Source organism: Carassius gibelio, chromosome A3 (genome assembly GCF_023724105.1).
Source record: "Carassius gibelio isolate Cgi1373 ecotype wild population from Czech Republic chromosome A3, carGib1.2-hapl.c, whole genome shotgun sequence".
NCBI classification, from domain to species: domain Eukaryota; kingdom Metazoa; phylum Chordata; class Actinopteri; order Cypriniformes; family Cyprinidae; genus Carassius; species Carassius gibelio.
This window is the reverse complement of record NC_068373.1, coordinates 12,180,574-12,201,814: the sequence shown is the minus strand read 5'-3', so window position 1 is coordinate 12,201,814 and position 21,241 is coordinate 12,180,574. Positions and strand designations below refer to the sequence as shown.

The following is a 21,241-nucleotide window of genomic DNA, read 5'->3' as shown; positions in this document are numbered from 1 at the left end:
GCTTACCTGCCAACCTGACAATTATCTTATTGTTTTTATCTGTTGTTTAGCTATCTTTAGATGAAAATGTAATTGCAATGCCCTTAAAACAAGAACACTGTGGAATAGAAACAAATGTACAGAACGGAACCGCAAGATATCCCCTAAATAAATGGAATGATTTTGTGACTTAAAAATAGCCTTACACCAGAACCAACATGTGATTTTTGGGAGCGATCAGAAATTCCCATTTAGTACTGCCTCGGTCTCTATGGAAACTTTCTTTTCTCTAGCTTCAGCATCACTGTGGTGACGGTGCGTGGAAGATGCACACTCATCGTTCAGAAAACTGGCTAGAGGGGCTGAAGACAATTGTGCAATAACGCAGACAGATCACACCGTGAAAGGTCAATTTGTTTGAATCCTTTTTAATGACTTATAAATCATTTTCTGTACAAGTTCTATAGCCCATGTGTTGAGTTCATTTCACCTGAATGCAATTTGGCCTATTTCTCAGAGCTCCCTGAACAACCATGCTCTCCATCACCATTTTAATCACAAATTTGCAATACATTTCAGCACAGGCTACACGCACACTTCCAGGCAACTGCAGCTCCACCATTTTAGCTCCAATTCTTTAAACACTGCAGGATGATGGCAGCAATTTCATACATATACCTTATGTTTCCTATTCCACCCCCTCAATAGGATCCACCAATAAGAATCCAGCATGTGTTGCTGTAAACACATTACATGGTAGCCCAGAGCTAAGATGAGCGGAGGATTTTTTTCTCTCTCATTTTCTTTCCACAGAAATTAGCAACCAAGTAAAGTAAGGACATAAGGGAATGCGGTGATGTGTGGAAAATGTGTTTGAGAAGGAAGTGAACACTGAAAACACTGGAGTAAGAAGTGATCGGCCAGGCACAGGGAAGTGAGGTACTGCATGTCTCGGTTCAGGAGAGCGAAGGGAGAATCCGAGTGAACGCTGGTGTCTAAAGAGAGCTGGCAGTGTGGGAGCGCAAAAGATTTCGGTTTTCCCAAAGGAAAAATATTACATTACTGGCAAAATCGAGCTTCGTCTTTCACCGCGTTCTTATGGGGACCCTGGAGATCTTTGTTTTTAAAGTAAACAGCTTGTGATGCCTTTTGTCCATTTTGTGCATAAAAATGTAAAAATAAAAGTAAATCATTCCAGAAAACGAAATGGAAGGAAAAACAAGTGGATCGAACGGGGGTGTCTGACACTTTAAAGTCTTCTAGAAATGTTCTATACAGCTAAAATCTCGTAAAATGTTCTGTACAAGTTTAATACTGCCTCTAAAATACTACTCCCCTGACAACGCACTGCACAACAGACTCCTACCCTGAGATTGAACAAGGAATGCTGGGATAGGTAGTCCTTTTTTGTTATTTGTTTTGTTTTATCTAAAACTTGGAGCTTTAAAATTCCTACTGTGACACTGCCAACATTTCCCACCTAGTGGTAAGCATTGTTTAAAAAACGACAACAACAAAGTCTTAAAAAAAAAAACAGATTGTAAAAAGAAAAATTAGTGTACAACACAAATATAACAGCGGCAGTAGTAGGTGTATTAACAATGACAGTATCTTTTTTCTCCGTCTCACTTTCCAATTCACATAGCAAAATTACTATTACCCTATATAAGAGTTAGTGCTTGTATATACACATTGTATAAGTACAATATAGATCAAAAGTGTTGAACAGGAAACAATCTTAGGACTTTCCCTTTAAAAGCTTTGACAGGTGATGTAATATACACATATATATTCAAAGTCATATATAAACGTCTGTTGTGTAATTGTTGTATACAAATGATCTCTGTACATCCGTCTCGTGCACAGAAACTTGTAACCCAACTCTCTTTTGGACATGTACATAATATTTACACAGTCAAGGAAATGGCTTGCTCACCCAGCCAGGTTCAATCTCTTTTTAAAAGTAATTTTTTCATCTTACGCTAAAAACAGACACTCAATTACAGCCCAGTTAAAACCAAATGCAACTTAAATGGCAGCTTGCCCTTATAAGGACAGTGGGCGGAGCTGCTTTAGGTCAGCTGAGCCTCTAGATGGCAGTATGACACGTGACATTGTTATAAACCAAATACAGAATACAAAAATCAACTTAAAATAAAAAACTGCCTCCTGGCCTCGACTCAAATACAAATGTACAGTTTAAAAACCATCACTGATAGACGTTATTTTAGCGTTGTTTGAGTGCTATCTATATAATTACACAAAAATCAGTTTAAAACACCCTTTCAGTTCCTCAGTTTATGCCTCATCTCCCTGAAACATGCTACAGCACCTTCTATTGCATCCGACTCACTCGCTTCGCCTCCGTTAGCAGTAAAACTGACATTAGTAGGACTCATCATCCTCTGGCTCAAACTCAAGTTACACTCTTTAGTCAATATTAACTGAGTGTTCTATGAAAAAAAAAAAACAACCGTATGTAGGGCTCGTAACAACGTGACCATGAGATAAATGACAGTTTTTTGGCAAACTATTCCTTTAAAAATAAAACCATTCTTTAATTGAATTGCACTAAATAAATTCAGCTTAATATGGTCCAGGATTAAGCATAAAATATTATCTTAAACCTTTAGATGTGCAAGCAAATACCTGGACATGAAAGAGCAGAATTCATTGGTTCTGTCTGACAGTTTAAAAATAAAACTAAAGCAAAATGAACCGGCTGAGGAAGAGCCCGATCTGCAGTCTTGGCACCACTTATTTATTTCCATCTCTTCCCTCCCACTCACTCAACAGCATAGCTTTCTGCTCCTGTTACAGTACATCTCTTGTCTTTCCTGTTCCTGATCTAAACCCTGAGCCCTCCTGAATCCCAAAACCCTGAGATCTATCTTCTTGTAAGTACCCATCTAAATACTGTTTCTCCCAGTTTGACTCCTAAATGAGCTATGTGAAGGCCTTTTCTCCCCAAAACGTTCAACTGTACCATCTGAGCTTCCTGTATGAGCCTCTACGAGTAGGAGAGGTGGGATCCGTTGGAAATGTGCGATGTTACTGATGTGCTTCGGCTTAAACCTCCATCTGCCGACCCGCCGGCACCTCCACCCGAGGCTGTTCTCCGAAGAGGCCCTGGACTGTTTCTCAGAGCCATCAGGCTGGGGCCCCTCACAGCCAAACTCTCGCCCCTTCCTCCGTAGCCACTCTGAGAGGAAGAAGAGGAGGAGGAGGATGGAGGAGAACATGAGGAAAGTGAGATGGGCGGAGGAGGTGGTGGTGGAGGGAGGAGACCAAGGGACTGGGAAGAGGCATGGGTAGAAACGTGATGCGAGTGGCCATGAGAGGAGGATGAAGATGAGGGGTGAGCTCCTCCTCCACTGCCACCTCCCCACTCTCTCTCTCGGCTGTACAGGTGTGGGGTGCTCTGGTGGTGGAACTGCTGCGGGATGTAGCGGAGGTGATGATGCGAGGACGAGGACGATGCTGACGAGGCGGAGGTGCGAGAGCTTGGAAAGCCACGGGCACCCATACCATCTAAATCCCTCTCTCGGCTGGAGATTTGCTCCCCCTGGCTGAACCCGGCTGTACTGTTTTGACTACGCCAGGAGGGCGGCGCCGCTGAGTGTTGGACTCCGTGGCTCCACTGGCTGCCCGAGCGGGGCACAGGACGGGACGGCCAGCCCCCAGGTCCAGATGAGGGAGGGTTGGGGTAACCCTGATTGTAAGCCTCGGCAGGGATGCCGCTCAAAGCCATGTTACTAAAGCCCAGGCGCATGCTTTCGGAGTCAAAGGACTCAATTTCTCGAGCTTGGTACTCGAGCAGAGCCCGGATTCGCTCAGAGCGCTCATTCTGCAGAGACAACATCTCCTCCTCGATCTGAAAAGAGGCAAAACGGTGACCGACTGTTTTGGAACAGAGCCATCACAATCTATTCATTCAGGAATATTCAATCCATTTCTCTCGCTCACCCTCTGCTCAAGTAGAGCTCTCCGTATAGACACCCTCTGCTCCAGGTCTTTGACCTCTCTCTCGTGCTGCGTGTCTGTGTGCATCTTTATTTTGCTCTGATAGGCATTCAGCAGCTCCAATTCCTGCTGCAGCTGCATGCGCAGCGCTCGGTACTCGTCCTCCTGAGTCTCATCCAATCGCAACTGTTGGGTAAACAAGAGAGGCAGGACATCAGTAGAGAAGCCGCCAATAAAGAGATTTAGGTCCAGTGTGATGGTTAAAAGGAACTGTGGATTAAGTGGAAAACTTCATGCAACCTGTCAAGAAAATTTCCATTCATATTTCACCTCAAAATCAAAAGAAAGAGAAACTTTATTTTGTATTCTGTTAAAACAGAAGCAAGCATATTTCAGGTCCTTTTTTCCCCCTCTACACATTATTGTGATGCAAAAAATTTATTATATGGAAAAGATGCATTATTAAAAGCACTTAATAACTACCTTTATATTATGCATAAAAAAAAAAAAGTATTTATAGTAAGGGAGAAAAAAATGATCTTGACTGGTTCCTGTGACATTAACCCAAGTATGTGTTTGCATACATGCATTATTCTTGTTACTTCATATCACCCTGTGATTGTGCACCACTTGAAACGAAACAAAGCATTAAAAATGGTCTTCTCCTTGCCTTACTCACAGCCTGTGTGGACAGCATGTCTTTGATGGAATGGTCGTACTGCTCGGCCAAGATGGCCAGTTTACGCGTCTGCTCCTCTTTGAGTCGCTTCAGTACTATTTTATGTTCCGATTTGGGCGTGGTTTCCAGCAGGTGGTTCCGCAAGGCTTTGTACTGCCGTGTCTGAATCTTACAGGTGTCTTGGAACTGACGTTTGATCTGGAGCTCTTTCGTCTGAAAGATCAAAGTGCAAGAAACATACTTGAGAACGTCACATTCAAGCAAACAAATGTCCCCTAATCATCTGGTGTGCATTAACATCATTGGAATGTTTGATTACATGTAGGTTTCATCTTAGACGGTTGGGTTTAACTGTGCCATCTCACCCTTGCAACTGCCAAACATGAGTCTTTACTTAAACAACATGTGTGGCACTAAAACCTGAATTCTGAATGCCTTTCAAAATCCAATTCAATCAGAATTTCAATAACAAACAGGATACATAGGAATGCATTCAAATGAAGGTAGAATTAAAATTGGACAAAAATTATGACTGAATCATTTTTAAAGCATTTTACCAAACACAAAAAAATCCCCTCACCTTTAAGCTCTTGGGTTGCTGGCGGACCTCCACATTGTGTTTCTGATGGAGTTCCTGCTCACGCCGCTTATTATACTCCATCTGGTTGGCCAGCTCGCTCTGGTGCTGTGTTCGGATCAGGTCGGCCCGAGTGCGCTGGACCAGCCCCAGCTGCCTAAACTCCAGCTCTTGAGTGGACTCGTGATGTCTCAACAACATGGCGCACTCCAGATCCTTCTGTGTCTGACGTTTATTCAAGTCCTACAGGGACAAATAAAGACATAGCAAGAGATTAAAAGACAAACAGTGAGGTAGAAAGGGAAAAGCTTTCATAAATGTCTCCGTCTAACCTCTCTGAGCAGGTCCTGCTCCAGATTGTGTCTTGCAAGCAGCATCTTCCTCTTATACTGCCGGCACTGCAGCTCATAATACTGCCTCTGTCGCCGTAATAATGAAGCTTCTTCCTCAGCCTGGATCTGCTGCAGACACTCTTTCTGCCTTACCAACCATTCCTGCTTCTCTCGCTTCGGCGTGGACTGGTTCTCACTCAGCTCCTGTAGCCGTGGGGAAGAATTTCAAGGTGAGAAAAGCAAGTTAAGGATAAGAAATGAGATTGATGAATATGGTGCAAGTCAAAAGACATGAACAGTCTGACTATTTTATTATTTCTGAATTCATAGTCATGAAGCCATAAGGACAGCTGACTCTTCGACAGTGTACCTCCTTGAGCTGCTCCTTGCGTTGCCTGTACTGGCGTTTCTGGGAATCCAGCAGACTGTTGAGTTCTTTCTTCTGCTGGTTCAATATGTGCTGTTGAAATTTTTTCTCTTCTGCCTGCGCAGCTTTAATCTGAATAACACAACAGATAAATATATACATTTATAAAGAATACATATATACACAAACACTACCATTCAAATGTGTGGTGTACAAGGATGCATGAAAAGTGATAGTAAAACATATTACAAAAAGATTTGAATTTCAAATTAATGCTGTTCTTTTGAACTTTCGATTCATCAAAGAATAATGAAAAAGCATTGCATCAATGTCCACAAAAATAAGAAATGTCCTTTGAACACCAAATCAGTATATTAGAATGATTTTTGAGGGATCAAATGTAATAACGGCAGCAAACTTAGCTTTTCCAACAAAGAATAAAAATAAATAAATAAATAAAAAAGAATATTAATAAAAATAATAATAATAAAAAAAAAAAAAAAAAAATTATATATATATATATATATATATATATATATATATATATATATATATATATATATATATATATTTTTTAAATTGCAATAATTTTTTTTTACATTTGTTTTTACTGTATTTTTCATCAAATAAATGCAGCCTTGGAGAGCATATGATATGTCAATTCTTGCACATGACGTGAAACATTTAGTATCTTTTTTTCCCCTCCTCACCTCTTTTTCCAGGATGGCCTGATGTTTCTTACTCAACTTGTCTGCTTCGCTGCTAAAGTTGTTTCTCTGGGTCTCCAGCTCTTTGTCCAGTCTGAGCTGATGTTCATCCATCTCAGACTTGAGTTTGTTCTCCAGACCCAGCAGTTGTTTTTGGTGCTGCCTCCTCATGCGCTTGTATCCGGACATCTGCTCCCTCAGAGCTGAGCCCTGTTCGTGCTCCTGAATCTGACGGGTCACCTAAAATAAAAAGAGAGAAAATAAAAAGAAAGTTGTTTGTCTTCCGATATAAAGAAAACATATGGACTCTGAGCTGCAGGTCAGTCAGGGGATTTACAAGAGAGGCCGTGCGGATGGTGGCGAAATGGTCTCTGTTTCTGTGCACCCTCCTCCGAGCGGCCGAGGATGCCTGCTGTGGAGACTCCATCTCCGGCTGATAAGGGTCGTCATAAATATTATCACGTGGCTGGCAAATGGATGGACAAAACAATTAGTCAAGGAAAAGACCGTTTGAGAAGACTGTGTGCTGTCCGGCCTTGATAACGTACAGTGGGGCGGTGAATGATGGAGCTGTTAGATGTGACCGTCTGTTCTCCCTCCTGCATCATGGCTATCTCCGCACTGTCATCGGAGCCATCGGCCAGGCTGTTGACAGAGGAACTCTGGGAGCTGGCACTGATGGACATGGAGGGAACAGACTGAGAGCTCTCCATACTATTCATGGTGCCCGTCTGCAAGAGATACTGCTCTGCTTCCTACATGCACGCACACACACACAAACAAGATGTCATGATCTTTCCCGATTTCTGTAGTACAGAATAATAACAAAATAGCAGACTCTGGCCTGAACTAGACAGAGCGATCCAAGTTTGACAAGCCTCTGGATGTACCTCTTCGTCCTCTCCTCCTTCCTGTGTGGGACCATTGTGAGTTTCCTGAAACAGGATCTTCTTCATCTTCCTGTACTGCAAGTTGTCCAGCTCTCGCACAGCGTCTTTGGTGCGGGTGATCAGATCCATCACTACAGAATGGGGGCGCTCTCGGGAAAGGAAATGATGCTGTGAAGGGAATACATGGTGTGAACCACAGAGCTGTATAGATGAACTTCATTACACAATCTCAGCGCGTGTGTGTATAAAGATGTATGAGCTACAGTCACAGTTATATGTCATACTAATAATAGCTATTATTAACTTAATTGTCAATTTTGTCACCTGCAGTATAAGCCTAATATATCCGGTATGAGCTATTAGCCACCAGCCACTGGAAGTGTAAAGGCAATTTTTTCTTTGTTTCTTATATTTACTATTGTTCTTGTGATTGAAATTGTTCGGTTTCTTGCATCATACAAATCATTGGCAGACTATAGAACCATATGGTCGTAAAACAAATGTATAACGATACAAAAGATTTCTATTTCTTATAAATGCTGCTGCTCAGACTCAATCTTCCTGAACTGCAGCATTTACAATGTTACAAAATATTTCTTTCAAATAAATGCTGTTTTTTTTTCATCAAACATTCAACATTAATAACAATAACAATAAGAAGAAATATTAATTGAGCACTAAATCAGCATATTACAATGACTTTTGAAGGACCATGTGGCAATGAATACTGGTTGTAACTGCTGCAGAAAAGAAGTCTGAAAACGGTTACTTTAAATTGTAACTATTTTTCACAACATTGTGTAAATGCAGCCTTGATTATCATAAAAGCTCCTTTCAAAAACAGTAAATATCTTTGACCTCAGTCCTCTGAATGATACAGTTGTGTTTACTTTTTCAAATGACTCCAAATTTAGGTCATAATGTCTTAAAATATAGTTGATGAATTGTTAATAAAAGCTTTTTGACAGATCAACCCAGTGTTTCTCAACTGGGGTGCCATCTGGTGAGAGCAGGGGTGCAGTGTAAAAAAGTCAGTGATCCATGTGTCCCAGGCCTCACGGCTCAGCACGCATGTGACACACAAGTTAGTTGCACAGTTTAACCAGCATAGAGTGAACGTTCATCATTTGCACGTGTTTCTAAGTCTTACCATTCAAGTGTAAGAAGCAAAAAATAACTAAATTGGTTCTTGCACGCTGTTATCTGTGCACACACGCACTCAAAACACGCACACAGAGAGACATGTTTCAAAAAGCGCGGACACTGAAATCATTTCACTTTCGGTGCCTCCTTGCGCATTTACATGTGACTGTCATTCCTGATACTTGCAGTGTGTACATGACCAAAATTATCTTAATTTCCATTTCGGCAAGTATTTGTGTTAACACAGTTGGTTATGTCTTAAGTGAAGTGAACATAAACAGAATGAAATCAGATGTGTATCATCATCAGTGATCTTTGTACAAGGTCTTAAAGGGACGGTAGCATATAAATACCTGCTACTGTCTGTGTCAATGGTAATCAAACAACAAAACAACTTTAACAAAGCTTAATCCATATATTATTTATACAGTGAACACTAAGCAGTGTTATTTTTCATTTAATTACATTTCTGAATAGCAATACTGAAGATGCTGCCTGCATTAAGCATAAAGGACACCTGATACCCTATTGAGGAACAATACAGCATCTCCAATACTGCTGTTTAGAGTTTGATTATAGCTCAATAATTCATAGCTTAGCTGATTTAGTTTTATTTTTGAATTAACTGCTTTGTATTGTACCTAATAAAATAGCAGATTTTATTGTTACAATTGCCTCCCATGAGAATTAACTTACTACTACCAACATAATTGTATTGTTTATTTTTCTTTATAATGAAGTAGTCTGTATTTAGTAGATCAGAAAATCGGAATCAGAGGTGAAAAATACAGATCAGAGCATCCCTAGTTTGTGTAAGGTGCCACAAATGTTGTGAAAAATACGTATCTCATGACATTTCTATATTGTACTGGAATATAAAGTGTATAATAATTACGATTGTTTAAAACTAATCACTTCAAGGCGATTAGGTAATGATGAAAGGCCTATCTAGATCAAAAGTCAGAGGAGGAGAGAACATATGTGAATGAAAGAATGAATACAGTGTGTGTGTGTGTGTGTGTGTTTAAGTCTCACATTGAGCAGCACATCTGAGGTAGGCCTGTCCTGAGGGATCTTTTGAAGACAAGAGTCCACAAAGTTACGGAAGTAGTCTGACCTGCATTAAAGAGAGGGAGTGACAAAGGAAAAGTTAAAACACACAAAGGCACAATACATAAAACACCAAAAATACATGATACATAGAAAAACATGACACTGCAAATATATATAAATCTGTTTTCAATAGACAAATGGACACTGACAGCCCAGCCATTTAAAAAATTTGTTGTGGAAGGCTTCAACCCAGCAACTTCTATTTAATTGAGGGGGGGGGGGGGGGGGGGGGGTTGGTGAGAGAGAGAGAGAGAGAGAGAAGCTAGAATAAAGAAAACTCAACTCTAATCTTTACTGCACCAAACCCAAACTGGAATTTTATCTTTACAAAAGACATTGTATTTTTCCACAATTAAGAGCACATTGCCCCTCATTACAGGTACCCAGTTCATTGATAATGGATGATTGATTATTTTATTACAATAAAATATTCAAAGTATTAAGCAAGAATTTGCTTATACAAATTAGCAAATTCTAGCATAAAATTATTTTTTAGCAGCTAATAAAATAGAAGTTCACCCACAAATTGCTAAATCTGAAAAACGAATAAACTGATTGCAAATGTAGGAGAAAAAGACAAAAACAAAAGGTTAAGATAAGAAAATGAGATGACAGGAAAAATCTAGACCAAAGTTCTCACCAGTGGTATGACGCCAGGACAGGGCTTTCGTTTTGCGCAATGTGGTATAAGGCACTCATAGCATTCATATTGAACAAGGGTGGCTTCTTTTCAGCTAGAGAGAGAAAGACAAACAGAAATATGAAACCAGTGCAAACACACAGAAAAATCAGTCAAAAGTAAGAAGAAAAGGATGAGAGACCAGAATTAGTGCTGCAATGAATCCGAAAGACTAAGAGGTATGAATAAATAAAAAAAAACGATGGGAGGTTGAAAGTAACGGAAAGAGTGGAAGTTAGCTAACTACCCAAAGCAGCTTAGACACTAAAACCCAAATCCCTTTCCATAGCAAAAGACATAGACACAACACAGTCTCGCAAGCAGCGAAACACACTGGCCTAAATAAACTCCCTTAATAGCTGACATGACCTGAAGTTTCAGGGGTCAGTGGGAGGTGGGACGTCATGGATCGCTTTTAAACTATCACAAACCTAGTTCAATGCAGGTGATGCCAAGAGACCACACGTCCACCTTCCCATCATACTGCCCCTCATCCATGGCTAGTATCACTTCTGGGGCCATCCTAAACAAGAGAAGGGATGGATCATGATAAACAAGACTTTCTTTGCATTTTTAAAAAAATAAAAGCACAATGTACTGCACAGACACACATTAATATTCACAATTCAGGCTCTTCATAGTTTACCCAGACCAATAATAGACAAAAGACTGGGTCTAAAATTGGCAATTTAAAACATATATTTTCTATGGGCAGCATTGTGACTGCTGCAATAATTTCTATTTAGTTTTTCATTACGTTTTCTAAAGCTTAGACTTGTTTTGCAATCCTTGTCATGACTTGCAAATATGAGAAAGTAAAAACAGTTCACAGCATCTTAGATTTCAATATTAGAAGCAAAAATGGTGTAAGAAGTGATCGATTCAGTTCATCAACGCAAACTAGTTCAAACGTAGTTTAAATATTAGTTCAGTGATTCAGTTCAAAATTCTGATTCTAAAACGTGCGTGTTGTTACTCAAAATTTAATGGAAGTCTCTGTGTGGAGCATTAAAAGTGTCTTTGTATTAGGTAAATATGACCCTTTATTACAATATTAACTACTGTTCAAAAGTTTGGGGTTCATGAGAAATTTTTATGTTTTAGAAACAAGTCTCTTTTCCTTAACCAGGTTGCATTTATTTGATTTAGTGTTGTAAAAAGACCCGGTACTTCGGTACCAAGTCGGTACAAAAAAAAAAAAAAAAAAAGTAAAATGTCACGGTACCAGGTTTCTTTAAGTACCGGTGGTACAGTGTACCCGGTTCTTGACGCATACAGCGCTATGATTTCCGCAAAGCAGAAAACGCGGACGGAATCTCAATTTCCAGTCCTGAAAATGAAACTTACATTTTAATATGGACAGTCACGGAATGTCAAAGTTAGCATAAATTAATCAAATCAAATCTCCATATGGACCAGTATCTGTAAATGTTAAGCTGCGAAAGGTTGTCGAAATATGAATCCTGCATGTTCTGTGCGTATCTGTATGAATGAAGACGTGTGGGTTTGTTTACTACATGGACTGAAGCACGTGACGCTTGCAGTAATTTCAGCATCTGTCGTCTCAATGAGGACATAAATACATAAACAACATCACTAGAACTGTTCGGAGTCACTTCACAAGCATTTTACTGTTTCATTTGAGTAAAACCAGTGTTAGTTTAAAAGGTATTCACGGAAACCCGTCAAAATAAAAGTCAATTTTGACAAAGGCATTGTGCTAGAAATATTACTATTATTTAGTATAATGTATGTGATACTGTGATACAGTTGAAAAAATTAATAAAACTCTTTAAAGAAATAAATCACACAATATTTCTTCCATGTTTTAATTTTAAACAAAAAACTAAATATTTAAATTTAATTAATTAAAAGACAAATTAAATTTGGGTGACATTTGTTTCATAATTATATTACTTGTAGAAAAACTTTAAACACAATTGTAAATAAGTAGAAACAATGGCATTGGTTTTATTTTAAGTGATAAAAAGTTTTTTTTTTTTTTTTTATTAGCTTCTTTTTTTTGCTTTGGTACTGAAATTGGTAGAGAACCATGGATTTTCACTGCTATAGGTACTGAATACTGAAATTTTGGTACCGTGACAACATTAATTTGATTACTGCAAAAACACTAACATAACATATATATTGGTACAAATTTTAGTCAAAATAACGGTTTTCAATTTCAAAATACAATTGAAGGTGACACCAAGTTTTAAAAATGCAATTTCCTGTAACAGTAAAGCTGAATTTTCAGCAGACATTACTCCAGTCTTCAGCATCGCATGATCCTTTTTTTCTTTTTCAGAAATCATTCTAATATGCTGATTTTGTGCTCAAGAAACATTATAATGAACATTACATTACTATTATCACAGTTGAAATTGGTTGCGTTGTTCAATATTTTTGTAGAAACTGCGATGCCTTTTTTCAGGATTCTCTGATGAATAGAAAGTTTACAAGAACAGCATTTATTGGAAGTATAATGTTTTTTGTAACAATGTAAAAGTGTTCACTTCCAAGGATTTGTGCCCCTTCTGAATGAGAGTATTAACTTATTATTGATCTTACCTTCCCCAAACTTTTAAACTGTAGTGTCTCGTTATATCAGTGCAGAAAATAATGCTAAAATTACTTGTGTGTTCATTTAGTAGAAGAGACCCTGGCTATAATTAGAAGATGAATTCAAGTAAAAATCAAATCATAGAACATAGCTCCTTTAACCAAATAATAAACTGCATTTACAACTTACCAGTATGGTGTACCCACAAAAGAGTTGGCAGGAGACATGATTGAGGCAGAGCCAAAATCTCCAAGCTTCACCTGACCGGGCTCAGTTAGCAGAATATTACCTGCCTTCACATCTCTGGAAAAAGAAAAAGAAAGAAATAAAGACCTATGCATCTTTCAGCACTGAAAAACATCTATTGACAACAGGCTGAGAACCTTCAACCAGGGGAACAGACGTAAAGATAAAAACTGAAATCAAAAGAAAAGCAGGAAGGGTCTCACCTGTGTATCATGTTATGAGAGTGAAGGTAGGCCAGGCCCTGAAGTGCACCGTGGGTAATAGCAGCTATTTCCACCTCCTGCAGAGGTTTTTTATGCACTGTAGGAAAAAAGGCGAAATATTTCACTGTGGGAAAATACAATCCAGAACAGTGATGGTTACAATATTTACACCCGTATATTTCTAAATGAACTGTTGAGGGTACAAATACAGGACAGCAAAAAAAAAAAGGGACATCTCTTATTACAGACAGGGCGGCGGAAGGAGAACATAAGAGATTTATTTGAAAAGGGAGGAGGACGTTTGAAAAGGTTAACAAACCACTCACCCTCTAAAAGATCAGTGGCTGATCCCAGACAGTATTCCATTACCAGCTAACAGGAGAAACAGACAACATTAGCACAGGTCAGACAGACACATCGCTCACATACATATGTGTATGCGCTTACCCATGCCGTGTGCTCCCTGAGGTAGCACCCTTTGTATTCGATGGTATTGGGGTGTCTGAGCTTCTGCAAGAACTTCACCTCCTTTATGATGTCCTGCCATTTCTGGGGACAAACACACCAACCAGTAGTAAAAACATGATTCATGATTTTTTTTAAACAGTCTGATTCAGTACTAGAGAGGGTCTAACTGTATTTTGATCCTGACCTCATTGGACTGTTTGCCACTGAACGACATCTTCTTAATGGCCACCACCTCATTGGAACGCACATCATGAGCCTGAAAGAAAAATATGTTCATGCAGAGCCTCAAGCATACGTGTACAAAAATGCCCAATGCATACAAAATATTGGCATAGCCTGCTTACAAAGTACACGGCTCCAAAGCTGCCATGACCGATCTCCCGGAGATCAGAGAAGAGCTTCTCAGGATCATCTCTGTAGAAGAGTTCAGACACCTCGGAGTCCTTCGGGTTCCCAGTACGCACACTGGCAGGCATGACTGGCTCCTGAGATGGAAAAAAATTGAGAGAGAGAATGTGAAAAATAATATGGGTGTACACTTATCCGAACTGAAAAAGTTTGAGAGTGAGCACGATCATCTCTCCTTCTTTACTACTAGTTTTAATGAGAAATAAACCCGAACTAACATCTCACACCTTCGACCGCAGAAAGACGTCAATAAAACAGCTTGTAAACAAAATGTCATGTATCGTTTCATATACCTCAGGCAAGTTAGCTTGTTAGTTCGCTAGAGACATGAATTGTAGAGAAAAGCATTTAGCTAAATATAAGACTATATACTCATTATATTTTACTTTACCTGTTAGTGGTGTCTTATTTATTTAATGTTTAAATACATTTGTTATGAAACAAGATTTGACAGCCACTGTGTAAATTTATATATTTCAACAACAAATAGAAATGTTGTAATTTAGACGTTCATTTTAAATCTGCATTAGGTAGCGATGTCCCTAGGATCGGGGCCGATCAAGGAATTTTTTAACTGATCAGTATGGTCTCTCCTCAGCCCGATCCTTATTTTACATCAGCTGTCATGCCAGTGTTGTGCAGCAGGAGGTGGTATGCATCTTAAAGTTGGTTTGACAACTGCCATTAAAAGGAAAAGACGCTTTCCCTTATTGCGCTTTTCCAATGCATGGTACAGCACGGTTTTCCACAGGGTACAGTATCTGGTACTTATTTTTGGTACCGTACCATTTAGTACCGTACCATTACCAAAACATAATGTATAAACTCTGATCACAGATTGGCCAGAGAGAATCGTCATCACTGAACTTGCGACACAAACACAACAGAACAGCTAGATTTAAAGCAGCACAGTCAGCGAAGGATCGAACGCAGCTGATTTGAACGAGCGCACCTTCTTTAACAACCCAAAAATGTATGTTTCGTTGTCTGTTGTGGAAGTACAGATGTTCCTCTTGTTGATAGCAGAGGATTGGATCCAATAATAGCTTGATGGGGCGACGCGATTGAAAAAGTTTTTCTTGAGTCGTGGCAGTAGAGACGCAACAATAACGACATGTTAATAATCCCACCCAATCTAAAGCGGTCCTAAATTGCAGTGGAAATGCAAGCCAACTCAAGCCATAGCATACGGAGTCATACCGAGCAGAGTCGTACCACAGAGTGAAAATGCACCATTAGTGACGTGAGTGATTTAAATCAAGTGCATACTGTCCTCTAAGACAACATCTGTTCCAACACGTGAGTCACCTAATGGCTTTTTATCTCAGTGCAAAAATTCTCAAGTAGCAACAATTTTGTCATACCAAATCAACAAACTGAAAATATGAGGAACAGAATCACACTTTAATTACAGGTGCAGTTTATCTAGTTACGCAGGGTAAAACAGGTAAATAACAAAAGACACATTTACAAGACTCAACTAGCAAAAAGTGCTATTTCAAGCCATCAATTTACACGTTTAAAGGACACCATTTGGCAGATTTTACTAAAATGTAGAAAATAAAATATGCAGTTTTATCAGATTACTCAAGTAACCAATTAATCAAGTACTGAATTAATTACTAGCTGCATAAAATAAAATTTCACAATAATGTTTATATTGCATTTTTGATCAATTAAATGCAGCACTGGTGAGCATAGAAACTTCTTAAAATATTTTTCAGATCTTTTGAATGGTAGTGTATGTGATTTTTTTAATAATAATAATAAAAAAGAAACAGGATAATAAAAGCACCAAAATGTGAGCAAATGGCATTTTTCTAAAAAAAAAAAAGGGTTTGGTTGGGGTGTAAATGGTTTTCGGAAATGGAACTGTGTGTGAAATATTCAAATATTCAAAATGCCACTCTAAACTTGTGAACTCTTCTGATTTCTTCTCTGGCTTGGCATTTTTGCCACAATCTGGCATCTGTCGCACACTATAAAAGACTGTGGGTCTGTGACCCACTTAGAAGTGAGACTCAGAGCTGCACATTAATAATGAAGATGCAGTAATCTGCCCTGCTTGGATGATTTAAAATCAGAGTCGTCGTACTGTCGTTCCTTCTTTTTCATCTTCTTCACGTTAACACATCCAATGGTGTTTGTTTGTACAGCTCGAACTGCCAAATATTGTGAAGAAAAATAGACTATCCTTCAACATAGGCCTAAGCGATATGTCCCAAAAAAATCCCAGATTTTTTCTAGGGATGCCCAGAAATGAAAATTTTGGCCAATACTGATAACCGATAATTCTTTAAATATGAAAGCAGATATGTTGGCCGAGAAATATAAATCCACATTTATAATTAATTTTTGAAAGCCTGATTACCAAAAAAGTCTCACCATTAAAAGGCATTAAACACTTCAACATAAATCAAACAATGTAGCCTTACAAATAAATGAAATAATGCTTAATGAAAACAAGTTACTGGACAATATTACATGTAAAAAAATAAAAAATAAAAATATATAAGGCGATAAGAGTGTTGAGTGTTAAGTGTTGAAAGAGGTCCAGCATGTAAGGACTATAGCCAGAGATAGTCAAAATCATTAAATATTGCCATTATTAAGAGTATTTGGTATTTCCAATTAATGTATACCTGTTATTTTCTGGCTATTATTATTAGGTTACTTTTATTATTCAATTAATATTACAAATAATTTGCTTCACAACAATTTCGTAGCACATCACCATTCAATATCACTTTCTCAATTTTATGCACCAAATTAAAAAAAAAAAAAAACCTGTTCAACACGAATAATGTTTCTTCTCAAAACAGGCAACTCCACAGTGAGACGTAGGACAGAGCAAGTATAAATATATTTTCTAGTCTATATTTCCATCTTGTAATTTTTGTATTTTTTTATTCAAGCTTTTGACATTGACAGAAACACGGTTGGCACATCTGGGCTAATGCCCAGCTGGCTATACATTTGAATTCTCAACAAAGTACACATTAAAGTACATTATACATTAAAATAAATAAATAACATTTTAAATACAAATAATAATAATAAAATAAATAATAATAATAATAATAAAAATATATAATAATAGTATATGCAACATAGAATAAGCATACCATTATATTACATCACCATTGGGCAATTATTCAGTTTTTCCATGCCAGGTTATGTATTCCCAGCTCTAGCCGTTGTGTCTCCCCCGCCCCAAGATAATTGAAGAAAGGGTCCCATATTTGATAAAATGTAAAAGGTTTATCTTTTAATGCTGTTGAAAAAGCTTCATATGGAATAAGGCCTTTGGCCGTGTAAATCCACTGTGCTATTGATGGGGCTTTGTCTGTTATCCAACAAATGAGTATGCATTTGCGGGCACAGTGGAGTAGGATTTGAAGAACATAGGCCCCTCCTGTACATAGAACTGGACAGGAGTTCTTGGTTCATACCAAGTAAACATGTCTTTGGTCCTAATTGTAATGGGCAGCGAAATATACTTTCCAGTTCCCTTAAGACACCCATCCAGAATTGTTGTATTGTCGAACAACTCCAGAAACAGTGGAAGAGGGTTCCTTCTAGTCTTTTACGTTTATTGCAGAGGTTGGAGAATTTTGGGTTTACTTTATGTCTTTGGGCTGGAGTCACATGCAAGCGATGAACAATTTTAAATTGCATTTCCCATGCGGAGTTATCAGCAAGACAGGAGGGCATCTTATACGGCTTCCCAATCAGCTGTCCGAATTTCTTCCCCAAAGTCCTTTTCCCATAACACCCAGGTTTTATCTGAGTTGTCTTTGTTTGCCCTTATCAAAATAGAACAGAAAATTTTGCAGATCAAGATAATGTAAGTTTATTTAATTGTTCCTCAACTGGGGATACGCATAAACCATTTGAATAGACTCTGAGATTTTTTTTTTATGAAGCTGCGTATTTGGTGGTAAACCAAAAAGATGTTCTTATTGAGAACATATTTTGCAGTGAATTGTTCAAAGGTCATAAGCTGTTTATTCTCCATCAGATCTCTTATGACATGTATTCCTTTATCTTTCAAATGTATTAGGCATCACTCATCCCTGGAGGGAAAGCCTGGGTTGTTATGCGAGAAGTGAAAGGTGGGACCATCTTGAAATTTAAAAAACTATATTTATATGATATATTAAATATTTTTTTAAATATGAATTATTTGTAAATGGAGCAGACACTGTCTAACCATGTCTACCCCAGAGTTGTGCCGCGCCCCGCTGAGTCTGTTAACAAGTTGACAGTATTTGATCACAGAATGTCGTTATCTGCCTCGCGAAGTTTGGATTTACTTAGATCTAAAAGATCTTACTAAATTATCTGACAAAATGCAATTACTTCTGATCATGTGAAATAAATTTTTCCAAATATGTCTATTTAGATGATTTTTGATTCATATAGATTGCATTTACCTTGTCTTATATGAATTTTTGAAGCATCAAAGTTTTGGTTCCACACTCTCAATGGAAGGAACAGAATCTTTCAGGTTTAATAAAAACCTCTTCATTATGTCTTCTCATAGGCTTGGAATTGGGTAAATAATTGATGACAGCATTTTCATTTTTGGGTGAAATAACTGTTAACACCACCTGGGTTGTATCTTCAGTTCACCAACAGCGGCTCCAAGACCTGGGGTTGTCATCCAAAATGTGCAGCAACCAGGACTGAGAAGCATCTTCACAAACTATTGATGAGGTCTTTAACAGTCTACTAACATTACACAATAAATATCAAGTATTGATTACACTCGGTCTAATGTGATATTATTGTACTTAAATTGTAGCAAGTAATGTTCTTCATTCTACCCTCTGAGTGCACTTAAGTCCGTAATGTGTTTGTGCAGCTGAAGCTTTCACGCCACTAAAGCCTTTCCTGTGGACTCAGTGTGCAGTGGAGCACTTTTGTTGGCCACAGGGCTGAATGAGTTGTCAAGTGTTTATATATATATATATATATATATATATATATATATATATATATATATAAATAAAGGTGTAAAGTTTTATATACTATTGTATACATACTAATAGGGAATGGGGGAACAATCAGTTTCCGGTGTTCTGCTGGAAAAGGGAAACTAAACAATGGAGAAACACACAGGCTGTCTCAAAACCTTGTCAAACTGCACGTTGGGACATTACAGGCAAAATACTGTGTTCGATGCCTTTTAGTTTGGCAGCTGACTAGGTTTTGAGACATCTTAAGATGGAACTGTTAGTATTTTAGTACTAATTCATGGTTATACCGTAATGATGGAAGAAGCCCGGCTAGTTCTTGACAGGTTCAAGCTGAGCCTCTGTCAACAACGGAAAGCCTGATTTTATGCAGTTATTAACACCTCACAATCACCATTAGGTTATAAACTCAAGGGTTCAAAGACAACTGACTGGCTTACCGTGGCGTGCTGCGATCCTGAGCTTTATTCCCGGTGAATAAACAGTTATCCGGCTTGCTCTGCAGAGAACCGGGGCGTTTGTTGTTGTTGTTTTACCCACTGCGATGTTTCAAATCAACACATGGTCCATATTTCTACCAACATCCGCCTTCTAGCTTACTTAGAGTATAATTTGATAAGTATGGATGTCGTACTGCACTTTAGTGTCTACGAAGTCTTTATCTCACTCTTTCGTTAACGGTTCGTTAGCCAGCTAGCCAAAGGTATCCTCATTGAATACGGGCCGCGGCTGGTGTTGGGAATGGTCACCCGCTGCCGCGCCTAGCATATTGCACAGTTACATCCGCACTTTTGATTCTCGGATTGAGCTAAAGACTAATTTTATTCTGTGTCTGACTGTCTTTCTATATAAACCCCTTTTTTTGTCCAGGAATGCAAAATGGCTACGTGGGACAGTAGCCAACCGGAAGAATGGTCAAAATTATGTGCCGTGTGTTTCCGGTGAAGAGTGGCGTTGGGAATCTGACATCTTTATGAGGGCAAAGATTTTTTTTTTTTTGACGATACGTTGTACATAAAAGCAACTGCTACATACGTTACACAACTGTAAAGTTTAAAATATAACATTGCAAAAAATAAAAAGAATTAAACAGAAGAGATGTTTTCATTAACGTCCTGTTATGCCAACTTGTTCACTGAGCATACAATTTTTAAAGATTTCTGTGCCGATTAAAAATGTTTTTAAGAGAGTGTTATAAAGAGTGCAGATAAATCAATAATATAACTGAATCTGAAAGGACATAAAGGTGAGATATCCAGTCGAAACTGATTACAAAAAGGGTTGGGTAATGACTATGCATATATGGACTTTAAGGGCAAACTGTGTGTGTTATACTTACATACTTTTGAACTTTTAAAGGGGGTTAACACTTCAAGTTAATGTGGGTGTCAAGTTAATTTTTAAACATTTTGCTGCCCTAATTGATTACCAGTTAACAAATATTAATTTAATGAATACAAAGATGGAATCCATGGTTTTCAGTTCATAATTTTGTAGTGTTCACTCCAGACACTGCTGCTCATAATACAAAGATGATCAACAGACTGTAAGAACTCCTGCTAACCATATCCATGGTTTTTAATAGTTTATGGAAGTTCTTTATGAAGAGCAGACTTATAATTGATGAATGTGGAATTCATCTTTTCTTAGCAATTAACAACGATAATGGTGAAAAAAACAAACAAAAAAACAAAGTGACATATACACATATGAATGGGCAGTTATTTCTAGGACATGAGATCATCACCCAGGCCTTGGGGAAATGTTTTCCTCTGGGGTTTGTCCAAAGTAACAAAACCAGTAAAACTAGATTTTAAAACAAGTAGTCATCATCAAATGACACTTGAGAAAAGTATAGAAATCTGCCAAGGTAAAAGTACAGATAATTCCTCACAACACTGATTAAGGTAATTCAGAAAAAAAAAAAAAAAAATTAAAAAAATAT

General features: G+C 38.1%; 1 protein-coding gene across 2 annotated transcripts; it reads right to left on the bottom strand.

The window, feature by feature from the left end:
• Positions 1-391: 391 nt before the first annotated feature.
• On the bottom strand, positions 392-20,241 carry taok2a (TAO kinase 2a). 2 transcript variants are annotated; one of them, XM_052543818.1, is made up of 20 exons: positions 19,737-20,241; positions 14,254-14,394; positions 14,094-14,165; positions 13,889-13,990; positions 13,768-13,813; positions 13,442-13,538; positions 13,182-13,295; positions 10,861-10,952; positions 10,391-10,484; positions 9,673-9,754; positions 7,495-7,662; positions 7,153-7,359; positions 6,942-7,070; positions 6,608-6,844; positions 5,901-6,029; positions 5,531-5,734; positions 5,202-5,441; positions 4,613-4,834; positions 3,946-4,128; positions 392-3,853 (listed from the first exon to the last, which is right to left on the bottom strand). In XM_052543818.1, exons 2-20 carry the CDS (start codon positions 14,383-14,385, stop codon positions 2,990-2,992), a joined length of 3,414 nt encoding a protein of 1,137 aa, XP_052399778.1. In that variant the 5' UTR covers positions 14,386-14,394; positions 19,737-20,241; the 3' UTR covers positions 392-2,989. The 2 variants fall into 2 exon arrangements, with proteins under 2 accessions (XP_052399778.1, XP_052399788.1); XM_052543828.1 differs by having other exon boundaries at positions 4,622-4,834; positions 19,737-20,223.
• Between the last annotated feature and the right edge of the window lie 1,000 nt (positions 20,242-21,241).